The 27,922-nt window shown below is 60.3% G+C and overlaps 2 protein-coding genes across 2 annotated transcripts in view; both read right to left on the bottom strand.

Moving 5' to 3' along the window:
* Positions 1-6,417: 6,417 nt before the first annotated feature.
* Positions 6,418-9,590, bottom strand: LOC125443245 (zinc finger CCCH domain-containing protein 18-like). Its single transcript, XM_048515226.1, has 2 exons — positions 9,442-9,590; positions 6,418-7,357 (listed from the first exon to the last, which is right to left on the bottom strand). The coding sequence occupies exons 1-2, from the start codon at positions 9,573-9,575 to the stop codon at positions 7,159-7,161; spliced, it is 333 nt and encodes a 110-aa protein (XP_048371183.1). The 5' UTR covers positions 9,576-9,590; the 3' UTR covers positions 6,418-7,158.
* Positions 9,591-17,571: 7,981 nt separating this feature from the next.
* Positions 17,572-27,922, bottom strand: part of LOC125443298 (zinc finger CCCH domain-containing protein 18-like) — a 34,150-nt gene continuing 23,799 nt past the window's right edge. The window contains exons 2-4 of the mRNA XM_048515317.1: positions 20,761-20,993; positions 20,071-20,196; positions 17,572-17,693 (exon numbers count right to left, since the gene is read on the bottom strand). Of these exons, the coding sequence (XP_048371274.1) occupies positions 17,588-17,693; positions 20,071-20,196; positions 20,761-20,993 (465 nt within the window). The 3' untranslated portion in view covers positions 17,572-17,587. The remainder of the gene's footprint in view (positions 17,694-20,070; positions 20,197-20,760; positions 20,994-27,922) is intronic.

The raw sequence follows: 27,922 nt of genomic DNA, 5'->3' as shown, positions 1-27,922 counted from the left end.
TTGGATGTAGGTGAAAAGTCAGGCCGAGATGAACTTTTTGGGTCACGGGATCCTCGGAAACCGGACCTGCAAGCTGCCACTCTTCTGCAAGCTGTGTGTCACTCACTCACCCACTGGGCCGGTCACATGATCCCACCTTCTCCGGTGCAGGGAAAATCCCTCCACGTGGTCTGGGAGCCGCAGCGCCCAATCCCATTTCAGTGCAGGAGGAAGAGCTCATTAGAACCATAAATCTTCTGCTGAGGGCTCTGAACGCTGGAATTGGTGCCTGGATGCAAAGCCAAGTTCATTCTGTTTCCCTGCAAGGAACTCCGGGTGGAGTACAGAGTTCCATTCACTTACATTTTTATCCTCCTCACAACCCTTTGAGGTAGGCTGGGCTGAGAGGAAGTGATCGGCCCCGGCCACCTGTGCACTGTGTGACTGAGTGGAGATTTGCCTTTGGGATGCTTTGCCCCTTGAGGCTTGCCATACGGTCTTCTAAGGCCCAGGCCATAATATTTCTTTTTCTCCACCCCTGGTCCATCACTGTAACCACACTGTCCAACTCTTAGCATAGTTTGGGTGCTGTGTGGTTTCCGGGCTGCATGGCCGTGTTCTAGCAGCATTCTCTCCTGACGTTTCGCCTGCATCTGTGGCTGGCATAGTGCTGGGTTTCATCCAGAGGTGGGATCCAGCAGGTTCTCACCAGTTCCCGAGAGTGGGTTACTAATTATTTGTGTGTGCCGAGAGGGGGTTACTAATTGGGTCTGCTTTTCCGTTAGAAATTCCATTCGGTCCAAAAATCATAAAGTCCTGTTGTTTCCTATGTGGCTGGTTAGCGAAGGTAGAAAACAGGATAATTCTCCCTGTTGGGCTGTTTTAAAAACATTTTTTAGAAATATGGTAAAGTTCCTTGTTTAAGGAAAGTATCCTTCTTTTGATTTCTAGAAACAAAATTAAGTATTTGAAAGTATTAAGTATTTGACAGGCAGTCAATTAGAGGAGAAGTAGTTGTTTCTGTTGGCAATAGACGATAGGACTTGCTGTAATGAGTTTAAATTATGGACAGAAAGAGACCAGCTGGAAATTAGGAACTTTTTTTTTACAGTAAGAGTTTTTTACAGTAACAGAGAAATGATTAATGCCTCGCCCCCTGAATGCCTGGCCACGCCTCCGTCATGCCCCGCCCAGCCCCATTGGCGCTACGCCACTGTTTGAATCCCAGCACCATGGGAACCTGTTACTAAAATTTTTGGATCCCACCACTGGTTTCATCTATCTATATTTTGCTACAGAATCAGGACATTTCATGCCAATGAAATCTGTGTTTCTCAAGGAAGACAATTGCTTTTCAACTTGAAATGATGGGTCTTGAACCTGCCAAGCCCCCAGCCCTGGCCCCGTCTATTAGCATCTCTCCTACTAGCCCACTAGCACCCAAAGAAGCTACTAAGGGTGTTGGAATGAGTTTCCCTGTGCTTTCTGACATGCTTAAGGACCTCCCTGTGCTTTGTTGGGCAAAGCCCTTGTAGTTTTCATTACCTTGACCTGGCCCCTTCCGCACACGCAGAATAATGTGTTTTCAAACCACTTTCACAACTGTTTGCAAGTGGATTTTGCCATTCCACACAGCTTCAAAGAGCACTGAAAGCAGTTTGAAAGTGCATTATTCTGCATGTGCGGAATGAGCCCCAGATAGGCTGATCACATCCGCTCTTGATGCTAAGCAGAGGCTGCCCTGGGTAGTATTTGGATGGGAGATCTCCAAGGAATTCCAGGGTCGTGACCCCAAGGCAAGGGATGACAAACCACCTCTGAAGGTAGCTTGTGCTGAAAACCCTACAAGATCACCATAAGTCAGTTGTGACTGGATTGCACGAAAAAGTTTTCATAACGTTTATGGCCAGTTAATCCACTGGCTAAGCCACGAGGTCTCAGAGACAGGGGATGAGTTATTTGAGACTCAGATTGATTGATTGTTTTGCCGTCTTTATAGGAACTGTATTTTAGAATCGGGCTGGAAAATTATTGTAGAATTAATTTATGTATGTCGTTGATGGATGATTTTAACCGCATGTGTAAAAGCAACCTTTGGCCAGGAATTGGGTGGGGGGTGTACGTTTAATAAAAAATAGAATAAGCTGCACAAAGTCTTGAGTATCCTATAGTAATTGTTAAGAATTAATTATTTATGAACTTATCTGAAAAAAGAGTTGAACGAGTGGCTCAGCAGTGCTACCAATACACAGGGTCACCTGTTCAAATCTCGCCCTTTCCGCAATGTTGCTTGGGGGGGGGGCTCAGGAAAGCCGTATTCCTGGTCACAGCCCCCTCCCCTTTCCCCCAAATGGAGGAAATAGAAAACAAATATGTAAATACTGAGCACTATTATAGCCAGTGAGTTTAAAGCCTCCTTCTCTTAAATGGGATTTTTGGGTCTATTCTTGTGTGCTGGCTGGATTTTAAAACATTTGTGGTCTTATCTTCATGAACACACCCTGTGTTGGTATAGATAGCAGGGAACTATTACTCTTATTTTGTTTTCAAACAGCATGTGAGCTCCCAAAGGCACCTGGTGGGCCACTGCGAGTAGCAGAATGCTGGACTAGATGGACTCTGGTCTGATCCAGCTGGCTTGTTCTTATGTTCTTATGTATTATTATACCAACTAGGATTTCATGATGACTTCAGACCTGTGATCAAATAAACTAGAATATGATCATATGTCTTGTTTGTTCACTGAGAATACAGCTTGACCAATCTGTGCTAATTGCCTATTGATAAGAGAATCGTAATCTTTCCTCACTTACACGATTGAGAAAGTTTTTGGCACAGCTTCGACCTCTGTAACATGAGTACTGACCTTCCAGATTTGCGGGGCATTTTTGTGCATTTATTTTAACTGCATTGACTGCCTGCTTTTAATTCAGTACAGCACTGAGACATGAAATCAGCTGTCTTTTGGCCTTCCCCCTCCCCCCTTGGCTGGCTCTGCCTCCCCAAAGACCCACCCAAGGGGCTTGTGGTATTTCAGCTGCCGTGGGCTGTTTGGCAGGTCCAACCAAGGCCTATCATCACTGGCAGTGGTGGGATCCAAAATTTTAGTAACAGGTTCCCATGGTGGTGGGATTCAAACTGTGGCATCGCGCCAGTGGGGCTGGGCAGGGCATGATGGGGGCATGGCCAGGCATCCCAGGGGTGGGGCATTTCTGGGCGGGGCTGTGGCAAGGACGCAGCCGCTGCGCCGGTCCTTGGACGGGAAACGAATGCACGCAGGCGCAGGCTGCCACACACGCCGGTGCACCTCCGGCTAGACTGCTTCAAGTTCTGCGCGCTACTGCTGTTGAGGAGGGGCGCAACTAAGGCAAAAATCACGTGGCAAAATCACCCATTAGTAACCCCCTCTCGGCACACACAAATAATTAGTAGCCTACTCTCGGGAACCTGTGAGAACCTGCTGGATCCCACCTCTGATCACTGGCTGGACAGGCAGTTGTCTTAAGAGGCATACATGGGCTGGCAACCAATCAGGCCCTGACAAAAGCCACACCCCTCTTACCTGAGGGCCCCCCAGGTGACATCACCCACTCCATGCTTCCTGGGCTGTGTTGTGCACCGGAAGGCCAGTACTCCCAAATTAGGCAAGAATGGACAGGCTTTGGCTGGCCGACACCTTTCCCAGCATTGGCAATTTCACATCCTTCTTGTGGTCCCCAGTTCCAAGGCAGTGGAACACCTGCTGCTTTTTATTTTGAAAAAAACGGGGGGAGGAGCTGATGCACCATAGAGTCTAGCTATGACATCCAACAGGTGCAGCTTTGTCCTTTGCTGCATTCCTAGAGTGGGAAAAAAACCACTCTGTTAGATTTCTGCTATCGCCTTTTCTCATGGTGCCCCCAGCCAACAGGAAGGCAAACCTCCAAATCTGTGCCAGCCGCTCTGGAGCTCATCTGCCCAGGGAAGCAGCGGGCACTGCTAGCAGGCAGATGACCCCAAAGTAGGAGGGGCAGCTAATACCCCAGAGGACAGGATTCAAAATGACCTGGACAGATTGGAGAACTGGGCCAAAAGAAACAAAATGAAATTTCAACAGAGATAAATGTAAGATTCTACACTTAGGCAGAAAAAAATGAAATGCACAGATATAGGATGGGTGACACCTGGCTTGACAACACTACATGTGAAAGGGATTTGGGAGTCTCAGTAGACCACAAACCGAACATGAGTCAGCAGTGTGATGCAGCGGCCAAGAAAGCCAAGGTGATTCTGGGCTGTATCAATAGGAGTCTTGTGTCTAGATCGAGAGATGTAATTGTATCTCTCTATTCTGCATTGGTTAGACCTCACCAGGAATATTCTAGCATAAGCATTTTATTGTCATTGTGCACGCACAACGAAATTTACAGCAGCATTCCTCGATGCACACAATTTCAGACTCATACATCATCATCCTCCACCCATCCCTACACAGCCCCAAATACATCAATATGAAGCAGCGGAGTTTAGCATAGCCACAGCTCTAGAGTAGAAGCTGTCTCTAAACCTCTTTGTCCTAGTTCTGAGGGCCCTGTATCGTCTGCCAGATGGTAGCAGTTTAAAAAGAGAGTGTGCTGGATGAGACGGGTCCCTCAGAATATTTTGGGCTTTATTTAGGCTTCGGGCATTATAGATTTCTTCCAAGGAGGGGAGAGGGCAGCCGATAATCCTTTGTGCAGTGGTGATCACCCTTTGGAGCGCCTTCCTATTCGCCACTGTGCAACTGGAGAACCATACACAGATGCAGTAGGTTAGGACACTCTCTATAGCACAGCGGTAAAAGGACACCAGGAGTTTTCCATCCAGTTGCTGCTTCCTTAAAAGTCTCAGATAGTACAGTCTTTGCTGGGCTTTCTTAACCACCGCGGCAGTCTGTACTCCCCAGGTCAAATCCTCTTTAATCATAACGCCCAGAAATTTAAAACTAGCCACCCGCTCCACTTGATCTCCATTTATAGTCAAGGGCTGAATTTCTGAGCTATTCCTTCTATAGTCCACTATGAGCTCCTTTGTCTTGTTAGTGTTAAGAACCAGGTTATTTTCCCTGCACCATGAGAGCAGTCGGTCCACTTCATTCCGATAGGCAGACTCATCCCCTCCAGAGATGAGCCCCACCACCGTTGTGTCATCAGCAAATTTGATAATGGTGTTACTATGATAGACAGGAGTACAATCATATGTATAAAGGGTGAACAGTAAAGGACTCAACACACAGCCCTGTGGCGTTCCCATATTTAGAGTAAGAACTGAGGAAACCCGATTTCCCAGTCTAACCCTCTGGGAACGTCCAGACAAGATTCTGTACAGTTCTGGGCAGCGCAATTCAAGAAGGATATTAACAAGCTGGAATGGGTCGAGGAGGGCAACTAAAATTGTCAAAGGTCTGGAATCCATATCCTACGAGGACAGACGTAGGGAGCTGGGTATGTTTAGTGTGGTGAAGAGAGGGTTAAGTGGTGACATGATAGCCATGTTTAGATATTTGAAGAGATGTCATGTTGGCAAAGGAGCAAGCTTGTTTTCTGGTGCTCCAGAGACCAGGACCAGGATTAATGGGTTCAAGGTGAAGGAAAAGAGATTCCACCTAAACATCAGGAAGAACTTCCTGACCATCAGGGTTGTTCGACAGTGGAAGGCACTACCTCGGAGTGTGGTGGAGTCTCCTTCTTTGGGGTTTTTTAAAGAGAAGCTGGGTGGCCATCTGTCAGGAGTGCTTTGATTGTGTGTTCCTGCATGGCAGGGGGGTTGGACTTGATGGCCCTTGGGGTCTCTTCCAACTCTATGATTCTATGATTTAAAGAGATAAACTGTCCATTTCCACGCCTACAGTGTCATGGCTGCCCCGGGGCACCCACTATGGCTCAGGCTGTGCAGGGGCCAGCGTGTCCGTACGGAAACTAGCCCTCCTTGGAACTGTCTGGAAGGTTCTGCCTGAGCAACCAGGGCGCGGCAGAAGAGTCCCCTCTTGTGATGAGGCTGATTGGCTGAGAGCTGGCACGAGAGGGGGCGAGGCCGCTGAGGAGCAGCTGATGGCTGCCAGTGACAAAGCAGAAACCGCCAAACAGAATCTTTCATGCAAAAGCTGGCCTATAGAAAATGCTTGAGCGGCTCAGAACCGCTCGTCAGAGAGATGTTTTCAGTTTTCTAGCAGCTACAGAAGAACTGTTTTGGAACAGACCGATTCCCTCGTTTACTACCCCCCTCCCAGGTGCACAAGGACAAATACATCTTATTTTGCATAGTCAGATCAACCCACAGAGGAAAAATTACCAGAAAGACTGGGGGTTGGGTGGGGTGGGGGGGCGACGACACATACCACCAAATGGTAAAGGGTAAATGTTGCTGGATACCTCAAGGCAGAGCTGGGGACAGCAACAGAAAAGGCCGAAGGAGAGGAACTGTTTATCAAAATACTTTATTTTCAGTGTAATCCCTCAAAAAAAAATGGCCCTCCTTCTGAAACACACATCTTGACAAGACTTTTGCCTTTTCTTTTAATCCAACTAAAACAATCTTTTGTTTAAAATAAAAGACACTGGGGATCTTCCGACCAAACTTCCATTTCAGAGGATTTCTATGCAAATTGATTTAGTTCCTGGAGGGGATCAGGTAGAAAGGGAGGCAAGAGAGACAACCTGTGGAGGGGAGGGGGGCGGGTAAAGACGCTTCCGGAAGGCGATGGTGGTTTCAGATTCTCTCCTTGCACAGGAGGCAGAACTGCAATGCTGAAGACACCCCACAGACAGCAGAGCTAACTACGGAATACGGCTCATAGCTAGCAGACAGGAGAGCAGGGCAGGGCGGGGGCGGCTGGCAGAGGTGCTGTTCAGTCTGTTGTGCCCGATGACCATGGAAACACACCCAGAGGGTTGGCCGGCTCGCCTGTGCCGCGGTGCCAGCAACGTGTGGGTTGGGAAGGAAGACTGAGGGAGCAGCCTCAAATCCAGAAGGTGGTGGTGGTGTTTTGTTTTTTTTTGCAGCTGACAAACTTCTCTTCTCCCCCCCCACATTTTATTTTTTTAAAAAGGATCACAGCCAAAAGAAAAAAAAAAACAGAACTGCAGAATCCGAAGTGGCTGCTTGTACGCTATTTATAAAAACACAGAGAGCAGTCTCTAATCTGGGGCGGGCCGATGAAGTCTATGCTTTCCCGGGGATCTTGGCCCGTTTGCGGGCGATGGCGTCCTCCACGGCCTTGAGCTGCTTCAGGAGTTCCTCCCGCCGCGATAATGTGCTGGACTTGCCCGATTTTGCAGTAGCAGCTGGGGGGGCAGGATCGGCTCCCTTGCCCGGGATGCTCGTGACTTTGCTCTTGGACTGGGGAGAAGGTGGACGCTTCCTAGGGCAGAAAAAGGGACACAGCAGTGAGGAGGAGGAAGAGAAGGGATGGCAGGAAATGGCTGGTTCCCAATTAAGCGAGGAATATCCTCTGAAGATGCCAGCCACAAATGCAGGCGAAACATCAGGAGAGAATGCTGCTAGAACACGGCCATACAGCCCGGAAACCACACAGCACCCCACTAAGCGAGGAATAGTCTGTGGCAGCGGAGCCACTGACCCTCTTGGTTCTGGGAAGAAGGCGCTCTGCTTTAAAAAAAATTTGAAACGTGAAACTGGTGCTTTACCACTGAGCCATGATCCCTCCCTGGATTTGCTGGGAGGAATTCAACATTCACAGCACAGAATTTATTCCAAGAAGTCTGGCATTCCAACAGTATTTACCCTACCCCCAAAGCACTCTCCACTTTTACATGATATGTATATATCCTGAAGAAAGTTTTGAGATAAATTGGTCTCTATGCAACTGTCTGCAGAGATGAATTTTGCTATTTCCCCCTTTTTTTCTGGGGCCCACTAAGAAAATAAGAACATAAGAACAAGCCAGCTGGATCAGACCAGAGTCCATCCAGTCCAGCTCTCTGCTACTCGCAGTGGCCCACTGAGCCCCTTCACTTCTAATTTTGGGCAAAGGCTCTGCAGTGGAAAACGAAAATTGGCAGGAATCACCGTCCCTCCCTTCTGCAAACAGAAATGCTCGACTGTGGTAGGATACATTCCCCTGTGAACACCCCCCACCCCTTCCAAAGGTGGGAGAAACAAAAATCTGGTTCCAACCATTCAAGTGAAATATGATGAATTCTGAACTCTCCTAGCTTTTCATTATCAAGACTACAAATTCTGAAAGAGAAGGTTCAGCTGTCTGGGGATCCTGGTGAAACATTCTTCAGAGGCTGTTGCTTTGGAGAAACCAGCTGTTTCAGAAATAGGTGTCAGAAGCGCCAAGCAGGTTTAAAGCTCGCTGCACAGCAAAACTTAAGGGAAGCCTACGGGGGGCCAGTTTGTGGGCCTGACATCCAGGATGCTGTGCTCCTGGTGAGCAGCCACCTCTGGGACTGGTCAAAGCAGCTGTAGAGAAACGACACCTGTGCAAACCACTACGGGGGCGACTCAAAAAGCTTGGGAGCACGAACGTGACTGAGATGCGGGGCTCTAACTTCGTCACTGTGTTCACCTGGCTGATGCGTGGTATTTTACCGAAAAGTCACTGAACTGGCACAAAGTGGGTAAATTTACGTTAGCCTGTTAAGTGTGCAACCTTCCCAGAACCTTTCATCAGGAGGCCGAAAGGAAAACAGTCACACAAAAACAGTTTAAAAAAATCTTGAGCAAACGGTAAACCCAAATGTGGGTTATTCAGCTCTACCAATATCCCGGCTCCTCCTTTTCCGGAAGGACCGCCCTGTGCAGCATCTCTGCGGAGGAAAGCTCTGCCTTCCAGGTAATGCCTTGTGACGTCACACCCAAGCCAGGAAGCAAGTGCTCGCCTGGCCTGCACTCACTGGGTTTGCATCATGTCTTCAGACACGACCGGTGTTACACAACCACTGCCCGAGGGTCATACTCAACGCCCATGAGTCAAGGCACGGTAGCAGGCCCGGGAGCCGCCCACTCGGGCACAGCGGCAGTCTGGCTGAGCGGACAGCATCCGTCCTACAGCAGCAGGATGCCTGAGCGTCCAGGAAGACCCACGGCAGCTTGGAAGATCTTGTCCGAAGCGCTGGCACTGCTGCTTCGCCACAGCTCAGAGACGAGCAGAGAAGGAGCAGTGGGGATTGAACACGGGCAATAATGGATGCTGCTCAGAATCCTCCCACCTGCGACCAGAGTCCTCTGACAAGGAGGAAAGCTCCACCCTTCTGCCGCCCTGCCTGTGAGTAGGCACACGACACACGTACTGGGGAAAGGAATCCAGCCGCCTCCAGAACAAGGGGAGCCCACGCAGCTTCCTGCAGGAGGTTCCCTGCCAAGTCAGATCGCTATCAGCCGCTGCCAAAGACAAGGCAGCCCTTCAAAGAGCCTGCAGGGATAAGCCAGGTGGAGCAGCCAAAAAACAGCCGGCTGAGAACCACGAGCGAAACTCACTTGTCGGTCTGAGCAGGGGAGGGTTTGGGATTTGAGCCCCGCTGGCGGTCCTGCTTGGGCGAAGAGATCCTTGCCCCGAGCTTCCTGTCGCGAGGACCTGGGACAGAGTGGAAGGAAAAACAAAAGAGTTGCATGATCCGAGTAGCACTGTCCAAAAACCTCTGCGCACGTTCGCTCTAAAATCCTTGCAATGCCCCTGCGCGGTAAGGCAGGCGACTGCAGACAGGAGACTGTGCGTGGCTGGATTCAGGTCAGGGGTGAGATTGGAACTGGGGACTTTCCATCTCTCTCACTCTCGTTGCCATAAGCGCTACCCAAGCCCATAATTAACACTCAGCAGCTTCTTGGAAGACAGATTAGCCTCAGGAATGAGGCACAGTTAACTGATGCTCCAAGGAAAGCCGTCCTCTTGGCAACAGTTGAACAAGCAAAAGACAGGCTCAGAGAAGCCATCCGATGCCCAACAGCAAACACCAAAGGAATCCAGGTTGCACACTGCTTGCCTCATATGCAAGAGCAGCTCTGCTTGGTTGAATCAACCCCAGCGGGCGCACAGGAAGGCTGGGGAGCAGCCCTCGGAGATGTTGCAACGGACCATTTGAAATAAAAAAGCCACATCACAGAAAGCTCAATTCTAAGAACATAAGAACTAGCCAGCTGGATCAGACCAGAGTCCATCTAGTCCAGCATTCTGCTACTCGCAGTGGCCCACCAGGTGCCTTTGGGAGCTCACATGCAGGATGTGAAAGCAATGGCCTTCTGCTCCTGCTGCTCCTGAGCACCTTTCTGAATTCTGGGACCCAATTAAATGGACACGATCAGGCCAACTCTGCCGGCAGCGGCGGTAGAGACTGCGTAACAGGCCCCTCCCTCCCCAGTCGCTATTCCATATGTGGCCCAAACGGTTTATTATTTATAAAGCAAACACGTGAGGCGCTGGGCAAAAATTAAGAACGACGTGCCCGGAAGGCTTGACCCCTGAAAGGTTAAGAACAAGATACTTGAATGGAGGAAAGGAAAACCAAAAAGTATCTTGTTCAAGATTACCTGTCTAGCTGATAGGTGGACTCATTCATGGGAATTTAAATCACAGTTTTAAGTTACCTTTCCCAGTTGGATATTGATAAGACTTTCTAAGCAATGATGCAAACATACCGATCCCTCCAAACACTAAAATATGTCAAGTGTGCTCAAAAGGGCATTTTTAATAGCCAGGAGGGCAAACTTATTTTCATTTACACACACACTGTAGATAATGGGATGTTTTTACTACTTTTAAAAATGGCTACAGGATGCAGTCCTACAACTTTCTTCACTACGTATGTTAGAAGAAAGGGCGGCAAAGCAATTTACTGCCCTAAAACGAAAAATAAATCTTTGCTCACGGAAAGCGAGTCTAACTTGGGAACAGTCGGAAGACCTCAGGGCAGTGGTGGCGAACCTTTGGCACTCCAGATGTTCCCCCCCACCCCCCCGCCCCCCCCGCCCGAACCCCCCCCCCGCCCACCCCCACCCCCACCACCCCCCCCCCCCCCACCCCCGCCCCCCCCCCCCCGCCCCCCCCCCCACCCCCCCCCCCCCCCCCCCCACCCCCCCCCACACCCCCCCCCCCACCACCCCCCCCCCACCCCACCCCCCCCCTCCCCCACCCCCCCCCCCCCCCACCTACCCCCCCTCCCCCCACGCCCCCCCCCCCCCACCCCCCCCCCCCCCCACCCCCCCCCCCCCCCACCCCCCCCCCCCCCCACCCCCCCCCCCCCCCACCCCCCCCCCCCCCCACCCCCCCCCCCCCCCACCCCCCCCCCCCCCCACCCCCCCCCCCCCCCACCCCCCCCCCCCCCCACCCCCCCCCCCCCCCACCCCCCCCCCCCCCCACCCCCCCCCCCCCCCACCCCCCCCCCCCCCCACCCCCCCCCCCCCCCACCCCCCCCCCCCCCCACCCCCCCCCCCCCCCACCCCCCCCCCCCCCCACCCCCCCCCCCCCCCACCCCCCCCCCCCCCCACCCCCCCCCCCCCCCACCCCCCCCCCCCCCCACCCCCCCCCCCCCCCACCCCCCCCCCCCCCCACCCCCCCCCCCCCCCACCCCCCCCCCCCCCCACCCCCCCCCCCCCCCACCCCCCCCCCCCCCCACCCCCCCCCCCCCCCACCCCCCCCCCCCCCCACCCCCCCCCCCCCCCACCCCCCCCCCCCCCCACCCCCCCCCCCCCCCACCCCCCCCCCCCCCCACCCCCCCCCCCCCCCACCCCCCCCCCCCCCCACCCCCCCCCCCCCCCACCCCCCCCCCCCCCCACCCCCCCCCCCCCCCACCCCCCCCCCCCCCCACCCCCCCCCCCCCCCACCCCCCCCCCCCCCCACCCCCCCCCCCCCCCACCCCCCCCCCCCCCCACCCCCCCCCCCCCCCACCCCCCCCCCCCCCCACCCCCCCCCCCCCCCACCCCCCCCCCCCCCCACCCCCCCCCCCCCCCACCCCCCCCCCCCCCCACCCCCCCCCCCCCCCACCCCCCCCCCCCCCCACCCCCCCCCCCCCCCACCCCCCCCCCCCCCCACCCCCCCCCCCCCCCACCCCCCCCCCCCCCCACCCCCCCCCCCCCCCACCCCCCCCCCCCCCCACCCCCCCCCCCCCCCACCCCCCCCCCCCCCCACCCCCCCCCCCCCCCACCCCCCCCCCCCCCCACCCCCCCCCCCCCCCACCCCCCCCCCCCCCCACCCCCCCCCCCCCCCACCCCCCCCCCCCCCCACCCCCCCCCCCCCCCACCCCCCCCCCCCCCCACCCCCCCCCCCCCCCACCCCCCCCCCCCCCCACCCCCCCCCCCCCCCACCCCCCCCCCCCCCCACCCCCCCCCCCCCCCACCCCCCCCCCCCCCCACCCCCCCCCCCCCCCACCCCCCCCCCCCCCCACCCCCCCCCCCCCCCACCCCCCCCCCCCCCCACCCCCCCCCCCCCCCACCCCCCCCCCCCCCCACCCCCCCCCCCCCCCACCCCCCCCCCCCCCCACCCCCCCCCCCCCCCACCCCCCCCCCCCCCCACCCCCCCCCCCCCCCACCCCCCCCCCCCCCCACCCCCCCCCCCCCCCACCCCCCCCCCCCCCCACCCCCCCCCCCCCCCACCCCCCCCCCCCCCCACCCCCCCCCCCCCCCACCCCCCCCCCCCCCCACCCCCCCCCCCCCCCACCCCCCCCCCCCCCCACCCCCCCCCCCCCCCACCCCCCCCCCCCCCCACCCCCCCCCCCCCCCACCCCCCCCCCCCCCCACCCCCCCCCCCCCCCACCCCCCCCCCCCCCCACCCCCCCCCCCCCCCACCCCCCCCCCCCCCCACCCCCCCCCCCCCCCACCCCCCCCCCCCCCCACCCCCCCCCCCCCCCACCCCCCCCCCCCCCCACCCCCCCCCCCCCCCACCCCCCCCCCCCCCCACCCCCCCCCCCCCCCACCCCCCCCCCCCCCCACCCCCCCCCCCCCCCACCCCCCCCCCCCCCCACCCCCCCCCCCCCCCACCCCCCCCCCCCCCCACCCCCCCCCCCCCCCACCCCCCCCCCCCCCCACCCCCCCCCCCCCCCACCCCCCCCCCCCCCCACCCCCCCCCCCCCCCACCCCCCCCCCCCCCCACCCCCCCCCCCCCCCACCCCCCCCCCCCCCCACCCCCCCCCCCCCCCACCCCCCCCCCCCCCCACCCCCCCCCCCCCCCACCCCCCCCCCCCCCCACCCCCCCCCCCCCCCACCCCCCCCCCCCCCCACCCCCCCCCCCCCCCACCCCCCCCCCCCCCCACCCCCCCCCCCCCCCACCCCCCCCCCCCCCCACCCCCCCCCCCCCCCACCCCCCCCCCCCCCCACCCCCCCCCCCCCCCACCCCCCCCCCCCCCCACCCCCCCCCCCCCCCACCCCCCCCCCCCCCCACCCCCCCCCCCCCCCACCCCCCCCCCCCCCCACCCCCCCCCCCCCCCACCCCCCCCCCCCCCCACCCCCCCCCCCCCCCACCCCCCCCCCCCCCCACCCCCCCCCCCCCCCACCCCCCCCCCCCCCCACCCCCCCCCCCCCCCACCCCCCCCCCCCCCCACCCCCCCCCCCCCCCACCCCCCCCCCCCCCCACCCCCCCCCCCCCCCACCCCCCCCCCCCCCCACCCCCCCCCCCCCCCACCCCCCCCCCCCCCCACCCCCCCCCCCCCCCACCCCCCCCCCCCCCCACCCCCCCCCCCCCCCACCCCCCCCCCCCCCCACCCCCCCCCCCCCCCACCCCCCCCCCCCCCCACCCCCCCCCCCCCCCACCCCCCCCCCCCCCCACCCCCCCCCCCCCCCACCCCCCCCCCCCCCCACCCCCCCCCCCCCCCACCCCCCCCCCCCCCCACCCCCCCCCCCCCCCACCCCCCCCCCCCCCCACCCCCCCCCCCCCCCACCCCCCCCCCCCCCCACCCCCCCCCCCCCCCACCCCCCCCCCCCCCCACCCCCCCCCCCCCCCACCCCCCCCCCCCCCCACCCCCCCCCCCCCCCACCCCCCCCCCCCCCCACCCCCCCCCCCCCCCACCCCCCCCCCCCCCCACCCCCCCCCCCCCCCACCCCCCCCCCCCCCCACCCCCCCCCCCCCCCACCCCCCCCCCCCCCCACCCCCCCCCCCCCCCACCCCCCCCCCCCCCCACCCCCCCCCCCCCCCACCCCCCCCCCCCCCCACCCCCCCCCCCCCCCACCCCCCCCCCCCCCCACCCCCCCCCCCCCCCACCCCCCCCCCCCCCCACCCCCCCCCCCCCCCACCCCCCCCCCCCCCCACCCCCCCCCCCCCCCACCCCCCCCCCCCCCCACCCCCCCCCCCCCCCACCCCCCCCCCCCCCCACCCCCCCCCCCCCCCACCCCCCCCCCCCCCCACCCCCCCCCCCCCCCACCCCCCCCCCCCCCCACCCCCCCCCCCCCCCACCCCCCCCCCCCCCCACCCCCCCCCCCCCCCACCCCCCCCCCCCCCCACCCCCCCCCCCCCCCACCCCCCCCCCCCCCCACCCCCCCCCCCCCCCACCCCCCCCCCCCCCCACCCCCCCCCCCCCCCACCCCCCCCCCCCCCCACCCCCCCCCCCCCCCACCCCCCCCCCCCCCCACCCCCCCCCCCCCCCACCCCCCCCCCCCCCCACCCCCCCCCCCCCCCACCCCCCCCCCCCCCCACCCCCCCCCCCCCCCACCCCCCCCCCCCCCCACCCCCCCCCCCCCCCACCCCCCCCCCCCCCCACCCCCCCCCCCCCCCACCCCCCCCCCCCCCCACCCCCCCCCCCCCCCACCCCCCCCCCCCCCCACCCCCCCCCCCCCCCACCCCCCCCCCCCCCCACCCCCCCCCCCCCCCACCCCCCCCCCCCCCCACCCCCCCCCCCCCCCACCCCCCCCCCCCCCCACCCCCCCCCCCCCCCACCCCCCCCCCCCCCCACCCCCCCCCCCCCCCACCCCCCCCCCCCCCCACCCCCCCCCCCCCCCACCCCCCCCCCCCCCCACCCCCCCCCCCCCCCACCCCCCCCCCCCCCCACCCCCCCCCCCCCCCACCCCCCCCCCCCCCCACCCCCCCCCCCCCCCACCCCCCCCCCCCCCCACCCCCCCCCCCCCCCACCCCCCCCCCCCCCCACCCCCCCCCCCCCCCACCCCCCCCCCCCCCCACCCCCCCCCCCCCCCACCCCCCCCCCCCCCCACCCCCCCCCCCCCCCACCCCCCCCCCCCCCCACCCCCCCCCCCCCCCACCCCCCCCCCCCCCCACCCCCCCCCCCCCCCACCCCCCCCCCCCCCCACCCCCCCCCCCCCCCACCCCCCCCCCCCCCCACCCCCCCCCCCCCCCACCCCCCCCCCCCCCCACCCCCCCCCCCCCCCACCCCCCCCCCCCCCCACCCCCCCCCCCCCCCACCCCCCCCCCCCCCCACCCCCCCCCCCCCCCACCCCCCCCCCCCCCCACCCCCCCCCCCCCCCACCCCCCCCCCCCCCCACCCCCCCCCCCCCCCACCCCCCCCCCCCCCCACCCCCCCCCCCCCCCACCCCCCCCCCCCCCCACCCCCCCCCCCCCCCACCCCCCCCCCCCCCCACCCCCCCCCCCCCCCACCCCCCCCCCCCCCCACCCCCCCCCCCCCCCACCCCCCCCCCCCCCCACCCCCCCCCCCCCCCACCCCCCCCCCCCCCCACCCCCCCCCCCCCCCACCCCCCCCCCCCCCCACCCCCCCCCCCCCCCACCCCCCCCCCCCCCCACCCCCCCCCCCCCCCACCCCCCCCCCCCCCCACCCCCCCGCCCCCCCACCCACGCCCCCCCCCCGTCCCCCCCCCCACACCCCACGCCCCCCCACCCCCCCGCCCCCCCCCCCACCCCCCCCACCCCCCCACCCCCCCACCCACCCCCCCCCCCCCAACCCCACCCCCCCCCACACCACCTCCCCCCCCCCCACCCCCACCCCCCACCCCCCCCCCCCCCCCCCCCCCCCCCCCCCCCCCCCCCCCCCCCCCCCCCCCCACCCCCCCCCCCCCCCACACTCCAACATTCCTGCTGGGTGAACTTGGGCCAGTCACAGTTCTCTCAGAACTTTCTCAGCCCCGCCTGCCTCACAAGGTGTCTGTTGTGGGGAGAGGAAGGGAAAGGAGCTTGTAAGCCACCTTGAGTCCCCTTACAGGAGAGAAAGGGGGGATATTAAAATCCAACTCTTCTTCTTCCTATCTCACCCCAACCTATTTGATTAGCCAGGGGCACAGGGCCCCAAAAGCACAAATGCTCTGGGCACGGTGGCTATTTGCATAACTGCGGCTACGCTCACCTGATGTCACCACGAGCCTCAACCGTGCAGGAGGCCTAAATAAGAGATTTGCTAACAAAATTGCTTCTGGTTGGGAAGTCATCCTTCTCGGGCCTGTTGTGTGTACTCTAGTTGTGGCGGGCATGCATGTCACGCTAGTAAGGAGCGGGCATGCTTCTGTTTGTAAGGGGATGACATCAGCTTCAAAATCAATATTTAAGCACCCTATACGGCTGTTGTGTTTGCTTTGATTCACGCGCAGCCGTTACAATAGCCCTGGACCACACTGCTGGAACGTGGTCAGGCTCCTTCCTGGCTCTAAATAGAACCTGAACAAAGGGAGCTACTAACAACGACGGAAAAGGAAGTGCTCTGAAGGGGCTTAAAAAAACACCCTCTGTGCTCGATATCAGCAGTAAATCCGGCCCCACGAGCATTCGGAAGTTTGGGAGGAAGGGGGTGGGTGGGTGGGAATCACTCTCCCCTGCACACCTTTGGGACTTTCCCTTTTGAGCTTGCTGATGCAGACGTGGCCAGCATCCCTCAGGGCCTACACTGGAAACCGTGGGAGCAGCTCTTGCCTCCCAGCCTTTCTACCTTTAGTTACCCTGTTTCCCCGAAAATAAGACATCCCCTGAAAATAAGACATAGTAGAGGTTTTGCTGAAGTGCTAAATATAAGGCATTCCCGGAAAGTAAGACGTAGCAAAATTTTTGTTTGGATGAACCCGATGAACAGAACAATAAGACATCCCCCGAAAATAAGACATAGCACATCTTTAGGAACAAAAATTAATATAAGACACTGTCTTATTTTCGGGGAAACACGGTAGTACCATCCCCAATGTCTCTCTACAGAGGGCAAAACAGACACACATTGGCAGCTCTCAGCCTTGCACGGACACACAATCCCACCCCCCGACCCCCCGGTTGTTTTGCTCCCTCCCTCTAATGCAAAGATCCCTGGAATTTCTGAGCCTGCGGATGCCTTTGGAATTCTGACGCAGGGTGGGGGGCCCAGTCACACAGCGGCTGCCAAAGGGGGCAGAGCCAGCCGCAAAACGTCAGGGAGCGAGGGGACATACAACTCAAATAGCAGCTCTGCAATATTCCGGGCAGAAGATTTCTCATAGGACACCTTTTATCCTCTGCAGCCAATCAGAAGCCCTGCTGGGCAAAGGCCTGCCTAACCCTGCCTGTTTTCTAAAAGCATTTGGTGGGCACCGGTGTTGGCAGGTGCCGCAGCACCCACAAGCACCATGTTGAGAACTCTTGACCCAACGGCACAGCCTCCATCGCTGAGCCTTACCTGGTTTGCTGCATGAGTTTCTCCGGCCGGCCAGCCGGCCGTAGATATAACCCACCTCCCCCAGGCTGCACGAACAAAGGGCCTCACTCAGAGTAAGTACAGGAGCGTTACCTCTTTCCAGCAGGCGGCACAGGCTCCCCTTTTGGTTTGGCAGGAAGTTTATGTGGAGACGGCGTTGGGGAAGGAGACGGGGAGGATGAGAAAGAGCGCGACCTGCAAGAGAAAGAGGGAGGAGCGTTGGGGGGGAGGCCTGGCAGGGGCTGATGGGAATCGTAGTCCATGAACATCTGGGGTGCCAGAGTTGGACACCCCCGGGATAGCCAAAGATTCTGAAAATTCTTTCTGAGGATTGGTGGCTTTTAAGTGCAGCAAAATGTTCCCCATCCCATGCCTGCCGGGGTGCTGCTGGGGCCCACAGCACCCGAAAACCTTCACTGTCTCTTGGCAACCAGATAAACAATCGGCTTTCTAGGGGAGAAGTTTCAAAACATGTCGGTGATGCACCTCATAACCTCCGAGGCCAAGGAGTGCCTGCCAAGGATTCCAGGAATCAGGAGTGGCACGTCTGCTCCCTACAACCTCTCCTGTCCCTTTGTCCCCGGCAAGGCGTCTGACATCACAGACTTCCCTCTTTCCAGTTCCTGAAGTCCTCGTACATTCCTTGGGAAAAACCCCCGGACTTACAAAAACAAGAGTGATGTAAAAACAGACGAATTGATTGGTGCCATTTGCAGGAAGAAGGGGAGGGTGCCGAGGGCACTCGGGTGATTACCCACCAGGACGGGCCTTCCCCTTCCCTCGTCCTGTCCAAGAAAGAGTTCTATGTTGCCGTGTCCTGAACCCTAGAGAGTGAAGACTCTTTCCTCTCCCCTATTCAGGTTCCAGCAATGCAGGGCTCGGTCTTTTCCAGGACCCAGGGGTGGGAGTGGAAGAAGAAGAGTTTGGATTTATATCCCCCCCTTTCTCTCCTGTAGGAGACTCAAAGGGGCTTACAATCTCCTTGCCCTTCCCCCCTCACAACAATCACCCTGTGAGGTGGGTGGGGCTGAGAGAGCTCCGAGAAGCTGTGACTAGCCCAAGGTCACCCAGCTGGCGTGTGTGGGAGTGCACAGGCTAACCTGAATTCCCCAGATAAGCCTCCACAACTCAAGCGGCAGAGCTGGGAATCAAACCCGGTTCCTCCAGATCAGAGTGCACCTGCTCTTAGCCACTGCTCTTAGCCACTACGCCACTGCTTCTCCCTGCCCGGAGTGGAACCCGGTGGGGGCTGAGCTTTGTACATCTACTTTCAGCCAAAGCACTCAGCTTCTAGGTCAAAGCTCTTTGCTGAAATGCCTTAAACTACAGCCCGGTTTTCCTGGGAGAAGGAAAAGCAGGGTAATAGTCAGCAGGCAAACGAGACTCTCGCAGGCCGCTCCGAGGATGGGAAGGCGACATCGGAAGAGAATCAGCGGCTGCCTGGCTCAAGGCCGAGGAGAAGTCGTGAACTTCTCTGACACCTGACACTGTCATGGGGTGCTATAAACGCCCATAAAGGCTTTTACATTTTCCCACACAGCTGCCCTTGTGAACAGAAAGGAGACCTGGGAGTCACAGGAGCGCCACAGATATGTTGACACAGGAGGAACATTATGGGTTTACCCAGACACTGCACCACCCTGGAGCGTTTCTGGCAGAAGCGGCCAATTCAAACACACAGCTCAAGTGACTGACTGGGAAATTTCCCTTGAATTTGGTCACACGCTGAAGCGACATAAGTACGCAGGGTTACAGTAGAGAATAGCCCCAACTGAAATTCCAACCCACAGAAGTAAAAATTCCAGACATTTTGTAGCCATTGGGGGGGGGGGGGGGGGGGGGCATTTTTTCCTGAGGAGAAAAATGGTCATTTTGGGAAAAATTAAAATATCAAACTTTAATATTATTGCTTTAACATAAAATGCAACATTTATAGCTTGGCGTATAAAACTGCAAAATGTGACACACTGACGCATTTTAAAAGTTATAAATGCCTCAGTTTTGTACAAGCAAAGCTTTAAATATATCCAACGCTTGATAGCAAGCTGCGAGCTGACCCTCACCCCCACCCCCCACTATCTTAGCTCAGGGGTCTTAAGTTTTGCCATCTGGTTAGAGAGAACTAAGTTCTCAATGAAACTTCCCGTTTTCCTCTGAGGCTTCGCGGCAGTTTTTGCTCTGTCTTCTCCTTATATTTTTTTCTTCCTCCTGTAGTACTGCCCAAAATTTCCAAATTTTTCCATAGGATACTGCCATACTTCCATAAAATACTGCCCCCTCCCCTCCCTCCCCCCCCCTCTCGGGTTTCCTTCCCATTGGGACAAATACCCCCAAGAAATTCTCATGAATTTCCCCGGACTCTTTCCAAGCCTCTATTCCCACCTAATGTCACCATCCCAGGGGTGTCCAACTCTGGCGTCCCAGATGTTCATGGGCCTACGATTCCCATCAGCCCCTGGGAATCTCCCAGCAGCTCTGAGCTTCGCGCCCGGCACTGCTGAGCCTCATCTTGGAGATTCGGCAGAGGCAGCGCTTTGAGAGCCTCCCGGCGAAGAGGCCGGAGGAGCCGTACCTGGATCGGCTGCCTGAGAAAGAGCTGTGCCTGGAGGAGCGACTGGAATAGGAGCTGTACGACGACGACCGGGATCGGGACCGTGAAGAGCCAGAGCCAGAATAGGAGGAGGAGCAAGACGACGACCTGAAAGGAAGAGACGATTCTGCAGAATTTTCTGGAGCACAGCTCTCACAGCAAGACTCTTGCGCGTGGACTTCCTTGCTCGAAGGACCTTGCAAGCTCTATCTGTGCACCTTTGTGACTCCCCTAAATTTACATGATCCCAGGGCTTCTGCTTAGCCACATCTCATGCCACACCTGGAGACTGCTCCCCATGGCCAAATGGTTTCCCTTTCCTTAGGACCATGGTGGCGAACCTTTGGCACTCCAGATGTTATGGACTACAATTCCCATCAGCCTCTGCCAGCATGGCCAATTGGCCATGCTGGCAGGGGCTGATGGGAATTGTAGTCCATAACATCTGGAGTGCCAAAGGTTCACCCCCACTGCCTTAGGATAACATTAGAGAGCCTTCAGCACAATCCCCTCCCCACGTCCCACAATCCCCTTCCCGGGACACCCACACTCTTTCCCCACCATCTCAGCTAGTTTCCTCCCCATCCGGCACTGCTTCTCCCACTGGGACTAAGTCCAGGTAACCACCTGGGAAGGAGGCAAGCCCTGCACCTGGCCCTCTCAGGAACGTACCTTGAAGAACCAGAGCCAGATGCTGATGAAGCAGAGGTTTTCCGGCGCCGGCGAGCGCGGCTGGGAGAAGCAGACATCCCGTGCTTCTTCTTGGGGGACTTGGATCGGCGCCAAGGGTCCTTCCACTCGTCTGCTCTCTTGGACTGAGAAGGGGTGGTTGTGGTCGTCTCCTTCTCCTTCTTTGGTGGCTCAGGCTGGCGGCTGGAAGACAAGACAGGCAGAAGAGATGAGCGCTGTGGGGGAAAGAGCTGCTCTCCCAGTCAGTCAGTGGCTGTGGTGGAATGTTTATTTTATTCATTTACATTACTTATTGCCCACCTTTCTCACAGGGACTCAAGTTGGATTACACAAAGCAAGAAGAAGAAGAAGAGTTTGGATTTATATTCCCCCTTTCTCTCCTGCAGGAGACTCAAAGGGGCTTACAATCTCCTGTGAGGTGGGTGGGGCTGAGAGAGCTCCGAGAAGCTGTGACTAGCCCAAGGTCACCCAGCTGGCGTGTGTGGGAGTGCACAGGCTAATCTGAATTCCCCAGATAAGCCTCCACAGCTCAGGCGGCAGAGCAGGGAATCAAACCCGGTTCCTCCAGATTAGATACACCAGCTCTTAACCTCCTACGCCAAGAAGAGTTTGGGTTTATACCCTGCTTGTCTCTACCGCAAGGAGTCTCAGTGAGACTTACAAGCTCCATTTCCCTCCCTCTCCCCACAGCAGACACCTCGTGAGGCAGGTGGAGTTGAGAGAGTTCTGAGAGAACTGTGGCTGGCCCACAGTCACCCAGAAAGTTTCATGTGGAGGAGCAGGGAAACAAGCCCAGTTCACCAGATAAGAGTCTGCTGCTCATGTGGAGGAGCGGGGAATCAAGCCCGGTTCTCCAGATTAGAGTCCACCTGTCCTTAACCACTACACTAGGCAGTCAAGCAAAACGGGACATTCGTTAACTCACTGGGATTGAAGAAACCTGGAGCCAGCTAGAAATGTACGCAATAGAACTGATGAATAGCACGTAAGTATTAACATGACACACTGAAGCTCGTACATCTTCCTGCTTCCCTGCGTCCGTGACCTCCTCCAGTCCAGGCAGTGGTTGCTGGGTGAGGGCAGATCCTTTTTGCTTTCCTCCTCAATGGGGATCCAAAGCAGCTTACAAAACACAGCGAATTTAAATGACGTGCATGAATAAAATACGTGGGAAAAAACAGAGAAGCAAGGCGCAACAAAAGGCACTCAAAATATCTTGGGCAACTCTGGGATCCACTGCATGGTCTCTGGAGGTCGTGGGCTAAGAAGCGAGGGCCAAGAGTCCCTGGTCCTCGCCAAAGAGCTTGCCCCTCTAACCACACAACAGGAGGGAGGAAACAGCTCCTGACATTTTTTTTGCAGTTCTGCGTGTCTGCACAGAGACCGTGAAAGGAGCGTCGAGAAAGATTGAAAGCTTGCAGGAAAAACTGAATAACGGTCCGAAGGCCATTGCTTTCACCTCCTGCATGTGAGCTCCCAAAGGCACCTGGTGGGCCACTGCGAGTAGCAGAGAGCTGGACTAGATGGACTCTGGTCTGATCCAGCAGGCTGTTATTATGTTCTTAAGGGGTTCCTATCCCTCAGGAATATTCAGTTCTCTCTCCAGGGGTTCTACCAAACCCCTTCGAAGACTTCCACCATAACATGACATCTGAACCCTGGCTAGACTGCCTCTGCCTCCTGCTGCAAAGAAATATTTGTGTTCCTCACTCAATATTCTCTTGCAGGGATTCTTAACATTCTATCTGAAGCCAGCAAGGAATGCAGCACCCTGTCCTTGGGGCTACACGCTCTCCCTCACCACCACCACCACCCCCCCCCCAGAACGTTTGAACTCTCCCAAAAGCTGGCTGTTTGTTACGGGAAAGGAAAGAGTGACACATGGGCAGAAGGACAGAAGCCTGAGGCTGCCATCCCGATTCAGAGAGACGTTTTCGGACAAGACAAACGGACCAGTCCTGAAAGACTGACCATCTTAGCACAGCTCAAAAGGCCTCCTTCCCAGCTATCCTGGACATGAGCCGGGAACAAATCCTGCCACAGTTGATTTCAGACAGGTGACTTCATTGGAGAGCAAACCAAGCAGGGGAACTGGGATCCGAGCCAGGACACCGGAATTTTTTTAGACAAAAAAAAAAATCCCTTGGAATGCATTCATGCAAATATTTGCGCTGGGCTATTGTGTGCTTCGGAAAATGACCTAGTCGGAGAAAGTTCCTTCCTTCCCTCTGCCCTGTCCTGCAAGCGTGACATCAGGAGGGCTTTTGACTGATGTACTAATCTTATCAGGAAGGAAAGGCTGGTGACGTGATAGCTCGGCTCTTTGAAGATCATCACTGAGAAGCTACACCTGATGCAGGCAGAAAGTCCGTCCACAGCAAGGAAGTAGTTGAGGATTTATTTATTTTTTACAAGAAAGGTGTTGTGGTGACATCACCCCCAAGTTTCCCAGGACTGTCAACAGGAAACGAAAGGTTTGGAAGTAATTACCCAACAGACGCCTGTTTGAAAAAGGTCTGAACACCCCCCTCTCCCCCATTGATGATTATTTTTAAAATAACCTTTGCAAAAGGAACCTTTAAATCTGAGGCAAAGGGGACATGGGAGCTGTGTGAGGAAGTCTGAGATGCCGTGGAGATAAGAGGACTGCCCTTGATTGCAGTATATGCATAGGCCAGCTCTGACCGGGATGATTCAGGCTAGCCCAATTTCAGAAGCCAAGCAGGGTCGGCCCTGGTTAGAACTTGGATGGAAGACCACCGAGGAAGTCCAGGGCAGCTGCGCAGAGGCAGAAGGTGGGAAACCACCGTAAATAAAGACTACTACTTCTTCTTCTTCATCTTCATCAGGAGCAGCAGTGGCGTAGTGGCTAAGAGCAGTGGCTAAGAGCAGGTGCACTCTGATCTGGAGGAACCGGGTTTGATTCCCAGCTCTGCCGCTTGAGTTGTGGAGGCTTATCTGGGGAATTCAGATTAGCCTGTGCACTCCCACACATGCCAGCTGGGTGACCTTGGGCTGGTCACAACTTCTCGGAGCTCTCTCAGCCCCACCCACCTCACAGGGTGTTTGTTGTGAGGGGGGAAGGGCAAGGAGATTGTCAGCCCCTTTGAGTCTCCTGCAGGAGAGAAAGGGGGGATATAAATCCAAACTCTTCTTCATCTCTTCTTCATGTCACTTGCCTTGAAAACTCTACAGGGGCCTTGTAAAGTTGGCTGAAATTCGATGGCAAAACAATGAAAGAAACGCAGAGGGCTGCATAAATGCTTTCCATCTCTGATAAGGTCAGGCTAGCCCGGGCCATCCAGGTCAAGGCTTTGCAAAACCTGGGTTGTTTTGGCTCAGAATCTGAACTGTGTCAAAAAGGGCTCAGGGCCCTCAACAAACAGCCATGGTTACTTGTGCATCGCCAGACAAGAGAACTGTGGCTCACTGTAGCCCTGTGTTTTGGTGGCCTGGATCCTTCCGAGTGGCATCCCAAGGAGGAAGACTGGACCGAGTGAGGCTCTCCTATGACTAACCACAAGAGGACTAACTCCTAGGAAAGAGTCTAGAGGTTACATAAATCCGTTCTTGCCCCACACTGGCCCCGCAAGGTCATGACTCTGCCTGCCTGTGTCACTGAGGTACGGTCATGCAATTACAGTCGCTCGACCTGATTGCTGACGCTCCCTTCCGGCTCTGAGCTAATTTGTTCCAACACTTTCTCGCTTGCTGGGGTTTCTTAAGGGATTTCTGACTCAGGTTGAGGCAAGGATGGAGAAGGCAGAGGAAAATTAAAAGGCACCATTTCACGGGGTGAAATGCAAACCTTGTACAGCCCAAATCTGTACATCTTTGCTGGCTAACCCAGACAACTGGGTTTGATTCCCCACTTCTCCACCTGAGTGGCAGAGAGGCTTATCTGGTGAACCAGATGTGTTTCCACACTCCTACATTTCTGCTGGGCTAGTCACAGCTCTTTCAGAATTCTCTCGGCTGCACCTGCCTCACAGGGTGTTTGTTATGGGGAGAGGAAGGGAAAGGAGCTTGTAAGCCACCTTGAGTCTCCTCACAGGAGAGAAAAGTGGGGTATAAATCCATTCCTCTTCTCCTCTTCTCTAAGAGGTTCACTAAGGTTCACTCCTCTAAGAGGCATGGAGCCCCCAAATTTCTGCCGCTGAGATGCCAGTGCCCTTGCTGCTCATATCCTAAAAGGAATGCTTCAAAGACTCTTCTAGGATTGCCTTCTGCATGCAAAGCCTAAGCCCCATCGCTCGGCCATCTCTGTTAGAAGAAGAAGAAGAGTTTGGATTTATACCCCACCTTTCTCTCCTGTAAGGAGAGTCAAGGTGGCTGACAAGCTCCTTTCCCTTCCTTTCCCCATAACAGACACCTCATCAGGCAGGTGGGGCTGAGAGAGTTCTGAGAGAACTGTGCCTAGCCCAAGGTCACCCAACAGGAATGTAGGAGTGCGGAAACACATCTGGTTCACCAGATAAGCCTCCGCCACTCGTGTGGAGGAGTTGGGAATCAAGCCCGGTTCTCCAGATTAGAATCGACCTGCTCTTAACCACTACATCCACGCTGGCTCTAACCACGCTGGTTAGTCATCAAGACAGAAGGAGCAGCATCTACTGTAAAATCTTCCCGGCCTCCTGCCCCGGAGGCAATTGCCACTTGCCCCACGTCCGGCCCGCTATGCTTGAAAGAAGCCAAACTCCAACAGCAGCAAAAGAGGCATTTCCCGTTTCCCTGCCTCCAAACCCTTCACACTTCAGCAAAAAACACTTTCCAGAGGGGTGATCCCCAACATGAAGCAGCTAGGTTGGGATTTCATGAGCAGCCTGGCCCCACCATCCTTGGGCTCAACAGAGACAGGAAGTGGCTCCCATCGGGATAGCTGGGAAATTATTTTGGATAGCTGGGCTATTATTCATCTTGTGCTGCCGATTTGTCATCAGTTGGGAATGGGTCACATCCACTCTGACAGGATCACGCTTTCGTTTGTGATCTCTTCCATTGGCTTGACCTACTTGATTTGATAAAAAAACCGTCCTTCACACCCATCTCTCCGTGCTCAGGGCAGACACACACCTGCCAGCTGAAGCCACTCAGACCGTGTGGCTCCTGGCCCACCAACCGGCAGGCACACCTGCCATTCTTTCTGATGCTGGGAAATGTGATTCCCAGGGTAACATGAAAGCATGGTCCAATAGCCACATATGCACGTAATATTGCTTCATTGTATTAAGTATTATCTATAGAAGAAGGAGAGTTTAGATTTATACCCCACCCTTCTCTCCTGTAAGGAGACTCAGGGTGGCTTACAAGCTCCTCCTCCTTCCACTCCCCACAACAGACACATTTTGTGAGGCAGGTGGGTCTGAGAGAGTTCCAAAAGAACTGTGACTAGCCCAAGGTCATCCAGCAGGAATGTAGGAGTGTGGAAACACATCTGGTTCACCAGATAAGCCTCTCTGCCACTCAGGTAGAGGAGTGGAGAATCACTAAGGCCGTGGTGGCAAACCTTTGGCACTCCAGATGTTATGGACTACAATTCCCATCAGCCCCTGCCAGCATGGCCAATTGACCATGCTGGCAGGGGCTCCCCCCCCCCCCCCCACCTTCCGGCCACCCCCCACCCCCCCCCCCCCCCACCCCCCCCCCCCCCCACCCCCCCCCCCCCCCACCCCCCCCCCCCCCCACCCCCCCCCCCCCCCACCCCCCCCCCCCCCCACCCCCCCCCCCCCCCACCCCCCCCCCCCCCCACCCCCCCCCCCCCCCACCCCCCCCCCCCCCCACCCCCCCCCCCCCCCACCCCCCCCCCCCCCCACCCCCCCCCCCCCCCACCCCCCCCCCCCCCCACCCCCCCCCCCCCCCACCCCCCCCCCCCCCCACCCCCCCCCCCCCCCACCCCCCCCCCCCCCCACCCCCCCCCCCCCCCACCCCCCCCCCCCCCCACCCCCCCCCCCCCCCACCCCCCCCCCCCCCCACCCCCCCCCCCCCCCACCCCCCCCCCCCCCCACCCCCCCCCCCCCCCACCCCCCCCCCCCCCCACCCCCCCCCCCCCCCACCCCCCCCCCCCCCCACCCCCCCCCCCCCCCACCCCCCCCCCCCCCCACCCCCCCCCCCCCCCACCCCCCCCCCCCCCCACCCCCCCCCCCCCCCACCCCCCCCCCCCCCCACCCCCCCCCCCCCCCACCCCCCCCCCCCCCCACCCCCCCCCCCCCCCACCCCCCCCCCCCCCCACCCCCCCCCCCCCCCACCCCCCCCCCCCCCCACCCCCCCCCCCCCCCACCCCCCCCCCCCCCCACCCCCCCCCCCCCCCACCCCCCCCCCCCCCCACCCCCCCCCCCCCCCACCCCCCCCCCCCCCCACCCCCCCCCCCCCCCACCCCCCCCCCCCCCCACCCCCCCCCCCCCCCACCCCCCCCCCCCCCCACCCCCCCCCCCCCCCACCCCCCCCCCCCCCCACCCCCCCCCCCCCCCACCCCCCCCCCCCCCCACCCCCCCCCCCCCCCACCCCCCCCCCCCCCCACCCCCCCCCCCCCCCACCCCCCCCCCCCCCCACCCCCCCCCCCCCCCACCCCCCCCCCCCCCCACCCCCCCCCCCCCCCACCCCCCCCCCCCCCCACCCCCCCCCCCCCCCACCCCCCCCCCCCCCCACCCCCCCCCCCCCCCACCCCCCCCCCCCCCCACCCCCCCCCCCCCCCACCCCCCCCCCCCCCCACCCCCCCCCCCCCCCACCCCCCCCCCCCCCCACCCCCCCCCCCCCCCACCCCCCCCCCCCCCCACCCCCCCCCCCCCCCACCCCCCCCCCCCCCCACCCCCCCCCCCCCCCACCCCCCCCCCCCCCCACCCCCCCCCCCCCCCACCCCCCCCCCCCCCCACCCCCCCCCCCCCCCACCCCCCCCCCCCCCCACCCCCCCCCCCCCCCACCCCCCCCCCCCCCCACCCCCCCCCCCCCCCACCCCCCCCCCCCCCCACCCCCCCCCCCCCCCACCCCCCCCCCCCCCCACCCCCCCCCCCCCCCACCCCCCCCCCCCCCCACCCCCCCCCCCCCCCACCCCCCCCCCCCCCCACCCCCCCCCCCCCCCACCCCCCCCCCCCCCCACCCCCCCCCCCCCCCACCCCCCCCCCCCCCCACCCCCCCCCCCCCCCACCCC

The sequence above is a fragment of the Sphaerodactylus townsendi genome, linkage group LG14 (genome assembly GCF_021028975.2).
Source record: "Sphaerodactylus townsendi isolate TG3544 linkage group LG14, MPM_Stown_v2.3, whole genome shotgun sequence".
Taxonomy (NCBI): domain Eukaryota; kingdom Metazoa; phylum Chordata; class Lepidosauria; order Squamata; family Sphaerodactylidae; genus Sphaerodactylus; species Sphaerodactylus townsendi.
This window is presented reverse-complemented; position numbering and strand designations above follow the sequence as displayed.